The 12,205-nt window shown below is 39.4% G+C and overlaps 1 protein-coding gene across 2 annotated transcripts in view; it reads left to right on the top strand.

Annotated features, from left to right (window-relative positions):
- The first annotated feature begins 8,169 nt into the window (after positions 1-8,169).
- Positions 8,170-12,205, top strand: part of ARHGAP22 (Rho GTPase activating protein 22) — a 326,645-nt gene continuing 322,609 nt past the window's right edge. The window contains exon 1 of one of the 2 annotated variants that reach the window (XM_074233106.1): positions 8,170-8,800. In XM_074233106.1, coding sequence (XP_074089207.1) covers positions 8,767-8,800 — 34 coding nt within the window. In that variant the 5' untranslated portion in view covers positions 8,170-8,766. The remainder of the gene's footprint in view (positions 8,801-12,205) is intronic. The other variant, XM_074233107.1, reaches the window with a different exon arrangement.

The following is a 12,205-nucleotide window of genomic DNA, read 5'->3' as shown; positions in this document are numbered from 1 at the left end:
TAGTCCCTACCCACCCATCAAAAGCCCCAGAAAAGGCACTGGAATCTATTATCTAGAAGAAATTTTTATAGCTGATCCTGACCCATCCCACTTGACTGAGACAGAAGCTAATGTGCTTAAGTTCATATGTGGAATTTGAGAATCAATGGTTTCATCTAGATCCTTCCACGGGCAAGAAAACAAATGAAACATAAAACATTCAGGCATAAAAGATTAGCATGGAGCCTCCAACAGCAGGAGAAAGGCTCAAGTCTTCTAACTGAACTTCAAGTTGGTTTTTAGTGAATAAGGTTAAAGTATTCAATAGAGTTCATAGAGTCAGAGAAAACACTAGAAACACTAGAAACACTAGAAAACACTAGAAAAAGTTCAGGCGTTAGTGTCAGAGGACTTGTGTTTGAAGCCTACTTCCATCACTTATGACTTGTATGATCTCAGCTAAGTTACTTTATTTCTCTGAGCCTCAATTTTATTATCTGAAAAATGAAGATTAGATTGCCTCTAAGATCCTTCCTGGGATTCCATAATCAAACCTCCCTTGCAGTTTAGGCTTTCCTTCTTTGGCATTTCTACAAACTGGTTTTTCTCTTGGGTGGCCAAGGGATATCCCATTAACACATTTAATAAAGAGCTAGCTCCTGTTAACTTCACAATACTTAAGAATGGGACTAAAATAAATATACCCCATAAAGTATATGTGTTCTTTCCTCTCCACTTATCAATGATTCAAAAGTGGTCTAAGTTGGTCCATGCCCCTATTGGAGTCACATTCTTGTTCATTGCATTCCAGATGAGTGGAGAATTTTTTATAGCTGCCTCACTTCAGGGTTTTCTATCAGAGGTGGTCGTTTATAGACAAGCCAAAAGATTCAAATGACTCACTCATTTTCTGACTTGACTGACCTATTGTTTTATGTCATATAAGTCACAGCCTTAGAGTATAGAATCTGGAAGAGTAGGTGCTGTGTACATCAATTCACTTTGTGGCCTTAACTGAAAACCATAGAGAGAGAGGATCATTTCATAAATTCTTTTTGAACTTAATGATAATGGCTATGGCTGAGCTATCTAATCAAAGACCACTATATGCTGATAGAGCAGTCAAGCAAAGAGAAAACAATCAGCAAAGGAGTAGACCTTATTAATGTGACCACAAGCACATTGTTTTTAATTAAAGCCTTCTTGAACTTGGCAGCTGAGAAAAAAGGGAAGCTCAGTTGTCAGGGCACTCCTTGATTTACCTTCATTCTCATCTAGAGGTCATCAGATCAGGTATATCACTGTCTAATATTATTTGGGATCTTTGTGGTGCCCAGGATGATAACTACACCACAGGTGTGAACCCAGCTACTGCTCCTGATGATGCCCTTTGAGGAACTTTCACTAAAGGCAAAAGGGAACAGAGATTTTGTTTGTGTTTTGACTTTTAAAGCCCTTTCTACATATTTGGTCTTATTATAGCTTACTCCTGCCCAGTGTACTGGTCAACTTGATATTCGATGAATAAAACACTCTCACTCCATGCATTTGCAATGTTTGTCCCCCAGTTGTATAATTCTCTCCCTTCTTGTCTCTACCTCCCAGATACCCTAGCTCCCTCAATTCCCTAAAATCCTACCTTCTGTAAAAAGTTTTTCCAGGTCCCCTCTTAATAGTAGTGTATTAACGAATCCTCTCAGATGATCTCCAATTTGTCCTGTATTTTTTTGTTTGTACATGATTGTTTCCTGCTGTATCTTCCCTTTCTCCACCTCCCCCCCAATCCTACCCCAATTAGATTGGGTATTTCTTAAGGGCAGAACTACTTTTTTTCTTTCTTTGAATCTCCTGTATTCAGAAAAGTGCTTGATATGTAGTGGGTATGTCATAAATGCTTTTGCCTTGACTTGTTTTAGTGATTATTTCAATGTTGCGCTACATTTTGGTGTAAATGTTAGGTATTATTACCAAACTGGCTACCACCCAAATCTGCTGTTGCTGGTATATACCTGGCTTATATTCTATGCATGTCAACAATTGCCACACTTTTCCTTCTTCCCAGCACTTTTACCAACCTTGTATCCTCCCACAAGTGAAAGGAGAAGAGCCAATGACAATGCTTTCCCCAAACTCTGGCACTTATTTGCATGCCTATGGCAACATTTTGTATTAAGAAGAAATATTCATATGAAGAAATCCAGGAAACAGAATGAGAAACCAATCTGGAGTACACCTGGGTGAATATTGACAGAGGTAGAAACAAAAGCAATACTCTTATTGGAGTATACTAAAGACTACCTAGATAGGGAGAGGAAAGAGATGATTCCTGGAGAGAAAAAAAGGTCTCATGTCTCTCAGAGAAGCATAGATTCAAACCAAGGATAGACCTTAGAGGTCATGGAATTCAAATTCTTCATTTTACAGATAAGAAAACTGCTATCTAGAGATTAAATGATTTGACAAAATTTCACAAGTAGTAAGGACATGAAGCAGTATTCAAAAGCAAGTCTTTCTTATGTCATCCTTTTTTCTCTCCATTATCCCATTGTGCCCTGGATGTCTATCCTGATAAAGACAAGACATGTGTGTTATGGTTGGGGACTATGATAACTGACTCTAAGTATCTTAAGGACTGTGACTTTGATAAAAGTTTATATTTGGCCTGCTCAACTTCAGAGGGCAGAAACACGAATGTTCTCTAGATTTGCCAAGATTAAACCCAGTTTGATATTGGGGAAATGTTCATAAAAATTAGAGCAATCTGAAATTATAATGAACTGCCTTATGAGGAAATAGGTTCCCTTTCATTAGAGGTTTTCTAGAGAAGAATAAAAGTCTATTTTAATATTTGCTTTGTAGAGAATTTTCTTCAGGAACTTTGGACTAAATTGCCTCTGAGATTCTTTTCAACTATGGGTTTTAATAATTTAGTGAAGGCAGAATTGATAGGCTTTATTCTTCCCTTAGTGAAGGAAGAAATACAGAATAATCTGTGAAAAATTATGGAAACATTTCAACCTTCATACACACACACACACACACATACACACATACTCCTTGTTTCTTTACAATTCATTTTGTATCCCTTTCCTGTTAGGGAAATAGCAATAATAATAATAATGACTTTTTGCTAGCTCTTTGAGGGCAGGGATCATATAGTATGACATCTTTGTGGACTAAAGAAATCAGTTGCACTTAGTTGTTACTTAATAAAAAAAAAGGATAATTTGCATTGAAGTAGTATTTTACTCTTAATAAATTCAGTTCCCATTCATTCTTATTTCATCATCATTCCTGCTCTGAAGGAATTAGTACTTCACTATTGCCAACTTTAAATTTGTGAGCCTAGGATCCCATTTCACAGGTGAGGAAACTGAGACCCAATGCAGTTAAATGACCTGTCCAAGGCTGCACAAATAGGAAATGGTGAATCCAGTACTCTCGCTACAGTTGTTAGGAAAGCACTGGAGTTGATTGAATAAGGAAATGGGGCAGCTGAATTTTAGGAAGATTATTTTGACCAGTGAGTGGAGAATGGACTGGCGTGGGAAGAGACTTGAGGCAAACAGTCTGGGCAAGAGGTAGTGAGAGTCAACACCAGAGTGATTGAGATGAAGTGTGAGAGGAAAGAAGGGGGTCTATAAAAGAGATGTTACAAAGTTCTAAATGGCAGGCCTTGACAACAGAGTGGATATAGGGATGGGAGGCAGGTGAAAGGCAGGGAGGACTTGAGGATATTACAAAACTGGGAAACTGGGAAAATGCAATGCATTCAATAGCAACAGGGACATTCATTAGGTCAAGGAGATGGGTTTTGTTTCTTATAATAATTACCTAGTTGTGTGGCCTTTGGCAAACCACTTAACCCCATTTGCCTTGCAAAAACCTAAAAACAAACAAACAAAAATAAAAAAAGGACAGATCTTTGTGTTGTTTGGCTCATTTATCATTTCCCACTGGACCCAGAATAGTAACTTATTCTGCCATCTTGGAAGTCAGGAGATCTGAATTCCAATCCCAGTTCTGCTGTTCAACAGTTGTGAGCCTTATCAAGTCAGTTATCTTGCTTCTCTGGGCTTCAGAGAGCATGTTAGAATTGATAACTTCCAACAACCCAGACAAATCTAAGTCTATAATTCTCAGTGCTGATTATTATAATTAACATGTATAAAATGCATTAAGGCTTGCAGAGAGCTTTACAGATATTGTCTCATTTGATCTTCACAACAACTCTGTGAGGTAGGTGCTATTATTATATGATTATTATTTATTATTGTTATTATTATTATTGCTATTATTATTACTTACAGATCAGAAAATTGAGGCAAACAGAAGAAAGATGACTTACCCAGAGTCAGATAGCTAGTTAAGTGTTTGAGACTGGATTTGAACTCAGGTCTTCCTGACTGCAGATCCAATATGTTCTTCATAGCAGCCTTCTCTCTCAAGTCTTTGCCTTCAAACAGCCTCAGGAATGAGAAGACCACACAGGACCCTAAGAGTCTTTTGTTTCTTGCCCAAGACTTCATTCATATTCCTTAGTACTGCTTTTTTGATTCCTTCTAGCAGTATGGTCCATGATCACTAGAAGTGCCCTCTTTAGATTTTGTAGGATTTTGTATGTTGTCTTTTCACGTCTTGGGTAAATTTCCAAGGAAGAAAGCAAATCTCTTAACTCTTCTCATGTTGAAAAATTATCCCTCAGCAAAGAATACCAATGACCTCTATTCAACTTCTTCTTTCTTGGGCTCTTTTTGAAATATAGATGATAGATAGATGATTGAGATAGATAGACAGATAGATAGATAGATAGATAGATAGATAGATAGATAGATAGATAGATAGATAGATAGATAAATAGATAGAATACTCCTCTTCCCTCCCTCCTTTTCAAGAAATTACAATAGCCGAAATGTACTCACTCCCTTCTCACTAGCAGAATCTTTATCTTCAGATAGATAGATAGATAATGATAGATGATAGATGGATGGATGGATAGATGGAAGGGTGGATGGATGGATAGATGGAAGGATGGATGGATGGATGGATGGATAGATGAATAGATGAATGGATGGATGGATGGATGGATGGATGGATGGATGGATGGATGGATGGATGAGTGGGGGTATCAATAGTTGAACAGGTGGATCAATGGATGGAGAGATAGAGAGATGGCATAAATGCCAGTAAATATTTTTTTGTAGGATGTTCTTCTGCAGACATCTAGCTAGCCCCCTGTTGGAAATAAATTCATTCACAGTGTTTATGTTCAGTCATTATAGTCATGTCTGACTCTTTATGACCACATTCCTCCCATTTTGTTTCATTCTTCCACTCGCTAACCTCCTGGCTCAGGGGTTTTTTTCTTCTTTGTTTTTACACTGAAGTCCTTCCCATTTTGAAAAAAAAGAAAAAAATAAATATGATTTAACCTGCAGAGTTTGGAGGTATTCTTCAAGCCCCTTTGCTTTCCCTTCTGAGAACAGTTTACACTCAGAGAATAAATAATGATTCCCTGGTCATAGAGAAAGACAAATATTGGGAATTCATTATAGGTCACTATAAAATTCACCCTCTTCTCCCTACCTTCTGGAAGTAAGATCCACAGTCTTATATTGTTATGTCAGACCTCCAGGAGAGCCTATATTTGATTAGTAATGTACTCTAGTGGATTATTATTCAGCCTTAATCACTGAATGGGTGTTGCCTGAGACAGACTGAGACCTAGGAAAGATCTTAGCTTAAAAAGAAAGACCGAGATCTCCCACTGCATCCAGGGCCATCTCTACCCATCCTTATCTATATCTTGTGATTGGACCCAAATGACTCCAGAAGAAGGAGTAAGGCTGGTGACTTCACACAACTCTGCCTCACTTAAATCCAATTTATTTGCAAGCCAAGACAGCACTTTCCTGATGTCATTGGTCCTCTTCCAGAATGAAGAACAAACAATAACAACTCAAGTGGAAATGTTTTGTTAGAAATACCTTGGATTTATCTCCATGGAAATAAAGGAAATAAACATTTATTAAGTACCTACTGCATATGTTCCAGTTAATATGCTAAATAATTTACAAATAATGTCTCTTTCAATTCCCTGTGAGGTAGATAAGGTTATTGACTCTGTTTTATAGAGGAGGAAACTAAAATAGACAGAGGTTAAGTGACTTACCCATTGTCACACAGTATAAGTGTTTGGAAGTCAGATTTGAACTAGGGAATTTCCTGACTCTAGGTTCAGTGCTCTAACCACTATAACACCAGCTTCCTTTAATGAGAAGTAAAACCAATTTTTTAAAATAGTTTATAGCAGAATAAAGGAATATGCTTATATATGAATACCAGTTGCAAGCAGTCCATTGACTTGGGGATAGAATTCATTTGATTGCTATTGACCACCATTGGTCAGAGTCAGTCTTTACCTCTTTTCCTGGTTTCTTCATCCTGCATTTCTTTCTCAGAAGAAAGAGAAGAGGAAACCCAAACCTCCTCCAGAGTCACCGACACTGTTAAAACTGGTGCCAATTTCCCCATCCTCAAGGCTTCTGCAACTCCCCTTAACTTTCATCTCTCTAGGAGGGCTTAGAGAGGAGGATCTGCAATTTCAAAAACTGCCTCAGGGTCTTCATTTCCTTCATTATTCCTGCTAAAGTCTTTACTTCTGCTGTGCAGCTGAGTCAAAACTTCTGATCTCTCCCTACCCCCTCCCCTCTGTCACTCTCTGGGTTCTCCATCTTTTCAAAGGGATTTTCTAAGAACTACCATGATGTATTTCCTTGCCTCCTGAGATCATTGAAAACTCAAAATTGCAGGATTCTCTTAAGAATACTCCTCTTCCCTCCCTCCTTTTCAAGAAAATATGATAGCTAAAATATACTCCTTTCTCACTAGCAGAATCTTTATCTTCAGTCAAAATGTGGCTCACTTATGTGAATCTTTCCCAGATCTCTGGGACTTCTCAAGTGAGAATAGCCTTCCCTGGGCTATACTCACTTGTTTGTGTTATCTTCCCCCATTATAATATAAGTTCCTTGAAGTCTGGGATCTTGTAGATTTTGTATTTGCATATCTACCTTTTTAAGTAGTGTTTGGCTCTTAGCAAGTACTTAACAAAAACTCATTCATTCATTCATTCTTTCCTTCAGTAATCTCAACTATTACTCCAAAAGGTGTTATTAGCATTCTAGACCTACCCACCTTACATTAACACATGGATGACATGTTTGGAATCTAAGCCTAAGACAATAATAATAATTTTTTATTGAAACCTGAACCCTCCAAAATTTCACAGCCCTGCAAAAATCAGACCCAGAAAAAGCTGAGATATTAGTAAAAGAAGCTCAGATTTGGGTTCAGGGTTAGGGATTGAATGATTCAGTGACAAACCATGAGGTGAATAAAAAGAAAAGAATTATGAGCATTAAATGATTGGTAATTTGATGTGCCAGAAGTCGAACACTAAGACCCCACACACACATCATTTAGAAATTAAGAGACTGCTGAGCAAAGGAATAGGCTGTTGGCAGAGCACCTTATTAACTCAAAAAGAATGGTTGTGATGTGTAAATAGTGGTAGTTAGCATTTCTCCCAGAGATTTCCCCACTCCTAATGTTCTCTGGAGGAACAGAAAACTGGAGTGGGTGCAATTTAGCTCTAAGAGAAAAATATCTCCCAACACTGGGGGAAAAGATTTTTACATAATTTCTCCTAGGCAGGCCAGGGAGGAAAAATAGCAGGCAGAAAAATTAATTGACTCCTTTCCTCCCTCTCCCTCCCATGATCTGTTTTAAATTGTTGCATCATTTCTTTGTCCCTTATCTATCAGACTATGTGAGGGGCATTCTCTTCCTGCTATCTTCCATAAGAAATTTCACCATGTGGCTGGGAAAATGGCCAGATTCAGATATTTGGGTGAAATTCTGCCTTCCAGCCTCTGGCTGACAGTCGGGGTGGGTGGGGGGTTGTCTCTGATCTCCCCATCCTTGCCACCATGGTGGCCATCCCTGCCTGGGGCTTGCTCTTTTTTTCTCCCTCTCTCCCCTTGCCTGCTCTATCTTCCTGCCTCTCCCTTTCTCCTGTTCATCCCCCCCCCCCCCCCCAGCCCTAACAGAAATCCAAACCCAGCAATGATTCAGCCTCAGCTCACTCACTACATTACTCAGTGGGCAGTCAGACACAATACTTCCCTGTGGACTGGGGCATTTATTATTTCTCCTAATGTAGGACCTTATCAGATCTACGATGAGCCTCATGCTCTCAGGGCCCTTCCCCCATTCCCCCAATGACAGCCTCCTCCCCTCCCATCTTCTCCTCAACTCAGGCTTGGACAGGATCTCAGATTCTCGCTCTTGATTTGATTCTTGTTGAGTCCGAGCTTCCGTTCTGCAGGGAAAAAGTGCATGGGACTGGGGACCTGAGCCTTAAGGCTCCTGCTTTTCTTACTGAGGCATATTAATAACATTGAAGTGTGGCCAATTAGGGGAAGGAGCCAGGTCCAGCCCCTCATGTCTATGCTCTGGTGATTTATCGACAGTAATTACTGAGGCACTTAATGGTTAGTTTGGATGGGAATTAATTCTTAGCTAGATAAATAATACATTAAGGTTTATTTAGTCAAATGCAAGGCCAGTTGTGAAAGTGGAGAGAAGTGAACCTCACCGGGGAAGCCAGCCTCGGGGAAGCGATTGGGATATGTCACCATGAAATGCAACAGGGGGAGAGGCAACAAGCCAGGAGGTTGACAGCATGCTCAGGACCATAAGGAAGGACACTCCGGAAGCAGGAATATGTTGAGTCCTAAGATAAGACAGGGAAGAAGAGGTAAGTAAAACTTTTATGCCTATTTGGACCTAGAGCTGTTTCCCTTCCAAAAACCAAAATCTTGACTATTTCGCCAGTTATATTACCCTTCAGGAATTTTTTTAAACTATCCTCCCTAGCCCACCTCTTCTTACACATTGATGAAGGATGTTAAATATAGGCGTTCATTCAGTGGTCCAGATGTTTTGTGGAAGGTGTTTAAGGACTGCTGCCTGGAGGGGGGGGGGGATCCCAGCTGAAAGGTTGTAGCATCCTTTAGGAAACTGCTTTCCTGAGAGCTCAGAAGAGCAGCACAGGTTCCAGGGGGCAATCAGAGACTGTCCACTTCGAGAAATCATTTAACCTTCTTAACACAGGTACAGCAGACATTTGTTGGCTCCATACAAGATGGTCCATTGTTTACCCATGTGCTGCTTTACATGATCAAGATGTTCTTCCTATCTTAGACAACTGAAGGTTTCTTCTGCCTTTTAATCTCTCAGGGTAATCATGTGGTTTTTTGCTGCATAGCAACTTTAAGTTTGTAAAACTTTTTGTTTCTTTTAAAGAAAGGGGGGGGGGGGGAGAAGTCTAGTTTTCATCATCCTAAATACAGACTAGTCTGCAGAACACATTTCCTAGTTGAATGTAGTTTTGGGCTTCCATACAAATCAAGTAATAGGTTCTTGTTAAAACAATCTAGTGGCTATTCCCAAGAGGGCTAAATAGAGTGCGGTATGGTAGCCAGGTGGCTGGAGCAGAGGGAGGAAGCCATTAGAGGGGCTTTATTACTTCCAGCACCACAGACAGAGGAGAAGCAGCCTCTGTCCACCACTGGAAAAGACAAAGGGGGAGAGAGAGAGAGAGAGAGAGAGAGAGAAAGGCGCTATGGCAAAGAAAATTCTTGGGTTAAAGATGGCTTGGGAGGATGAAAGGCTGACAAAAGACAAACATTCAGCCTGAAAGGACTGATGATCTGGGCTGAGTGGGCGAGCCCTGTGCTATGTGGAACAGGTTGGAGTGAGTGGATGAACACTCAGGGGAAACCACTGCTCCTGTCTGAACCCCAGGGTCTTAGCTGGAGGGTAAGCCCATTTTACCTTGTTCTCCTGAGACTCCCACATCCCATCCCATCAAAAGAACCTAATGTATGGCTTATTGCTCAGTGGTTTGCGTGGTGATTAGCTGGGAAAACAATCACTCACTGCAGAATCTGTGGGGACTCTCCCCACAATGTACTCTGACTGAACACCTGCCATACCTAATATTAGAGAGAAATCTGTGTGAGACTCGGAACAGAAACTTTTCAGTTTGGCAATCCAGATGTTTTTAGCACTGCCTAATCCATCTGTAGAGTTCATATAACTGCATTTTTCCCTTTAATGTGTTCTCCTTATGAAAAGACTTTTTATATATAATATATATACATATATACATGTACAGATATAGATAAGATACATAGATGCATATATAATACATTTGCTTATTTGAGTAAAAGTTTTATCCCCATACTCCCACCCCCTCAAAAGAAAGTAATTTCCCTGAAGACAAGGACTATTCTGCCTTCCTGACTGAATCACCCTGGAAAAAGTCACTTAACCTCTCCTATAAACTGGTAACTTTAGACTCTAAATTGCAAAGAAGGTGCTGACCTGCATTGGTAGAGAGGGTTCATCTTGCAGGAGTTCCCTAATGAAATGTTAGTTCAGTTCCTATCACTCTCTCTAGGTGCAGACCTAGCCCAGGGATTTGTATATGTTAAGCATTTGGTATACACACACACACACACACACACACACACACACACACACACACACACACACACACATAGATATATATACTGAATTTAATAAGTCAACAAGCAATTATTAAATACCAAATATTAATACCAGGCATTGTGTTAGAGGGCTAAAAATGCAAATATAAAGAATGAAATAATCCTAAGGCATTAAGAGTTTATATCCTAATAGGGAAGACAGTAAGTTACATAAAATTAAAGAGTGTGCCAATATAAAGAAAATAAATGGAAAATTGTTCAATACAAAGTAGTTTGGAATGAGAGAGCAACAGCAGTCATGGGGATTAGAAAACTGTATATAGGAGATGGTGCCTGAACTATGTCCTAAAGGCAGAAACAAACTCCATGACCAGAGGTGAGAAGAGAGTGTATTTTTACCACAGGAATTTCGACCACAGAGGCATTATGATAGAAAATAGAACGTCTTAAGTAAGGGACAGAGAGTTCAGTTTGTGTACATCATAGACAGAAAAGGGGGAAAGAAAATCCAGTGAAACCAGAAAGATAGGTTAGGTCCAAATTATAAGAGGTTTTTTTTGTTTTTTTTAGGTTTTTTGCAAGGCAATGGGGTTAAGTGGCTTGCCCAAGGCCACACAGCTAGGTCATTATTAAGTGTCTGAGGCTGGATTTGAACTCAGGTACTCCTGACTCCAGGGCCGGTGCTCTATTCACTGAGCCACCTAGCTGTCCCTGTAAGAGATTTTAAAAAGCAAAACAGGTTAATATTTTATTTTGCAGGCCATAGAGAATTATCAGAGTTGATAGAGTCAAGGAGTGAAATGGTCAAGTATGTGCTGAAGGAAAATCGCTTTGGTGGCAAAGTACAGGGTAAATTGGAATAGTGAGTAACTTAGTAACGTGACTCAGGATGACCAAAGTGGGGATTGTTGCAATAATCTAGATGAGAAGTGATAAGGGCTGAACTAAGAGGTGTAAGATGTTAGAACCGAATTCAATAGATTTGAAATATTGGCAGACTACTAACCCATATCATCAGCTTTGGTAAAAACCTGAACCTCAACAAGTATGATTTATACTGGTGGCAGCTTTGCCCAGTGCCACTAAGTCATTCTTAACTTAATTCAATTGAATTCAACAGCATACTAGACAGATACAGTAGACATTTAATAAATATCTGTTAAGGACAAACACACTTTCATGGGAAAAGAGTCAAGAGATAGAGAGGCGTAAGAGAGGGCATAAGAAAGAGTGAGAGAGAGAGAGAGAGAGAGAGAGAGAGAGAGAGAGGTGCTGGGGGGGGGCGGTATAAAGCTAAATATCATAGTTCCTGACTTCAAAGAGCTTACATTCTACAGGAGGAGGGGAGAACAGCATAGACTAGAATCAAGTCCATGGGCTCCTATTGTTCCATTTTCAATGAAAGCATTTATACCTAGAAACCAACAAATGTTAAAATCAGAACTCAATTTATAATTTTGTTGACTGTTGAGATTTAAAGAAAAAATGGAGGAAATGTTAATACATATAACTTAAGTGTTTCTTGAATGTATTTTTTGGGAGATCCAGTTTCTAATCCAAACATCACCAGCACCACCCTGAAGGGGAGCAAATAGGCATGAACACAAATTAGTAAAAAGTCTGATCTAATGGAGGTAAGAGACAAAGTG

This window comes from Macrotis lagotis, chromosome 4, assembly GCF_037893015.1.
Source record: "Macrotis lagotis isolate mMagLag1 chromosome 4, bilby.v1.9.chrom.fasta, whole genome shotgun sequence".
NCBI classification, from domain to species: Eukaryota; Metazoa; Chordata; class Mammalia; order Peramelemorphia; family Peramelidae; genus Macrotis; species Macrotis lagotis.
The sequence above is the reverse complement of the archived record's forward strand: the minus strand, read 5'-3'. Positions and strand labels throughout refer to the sequence as shown.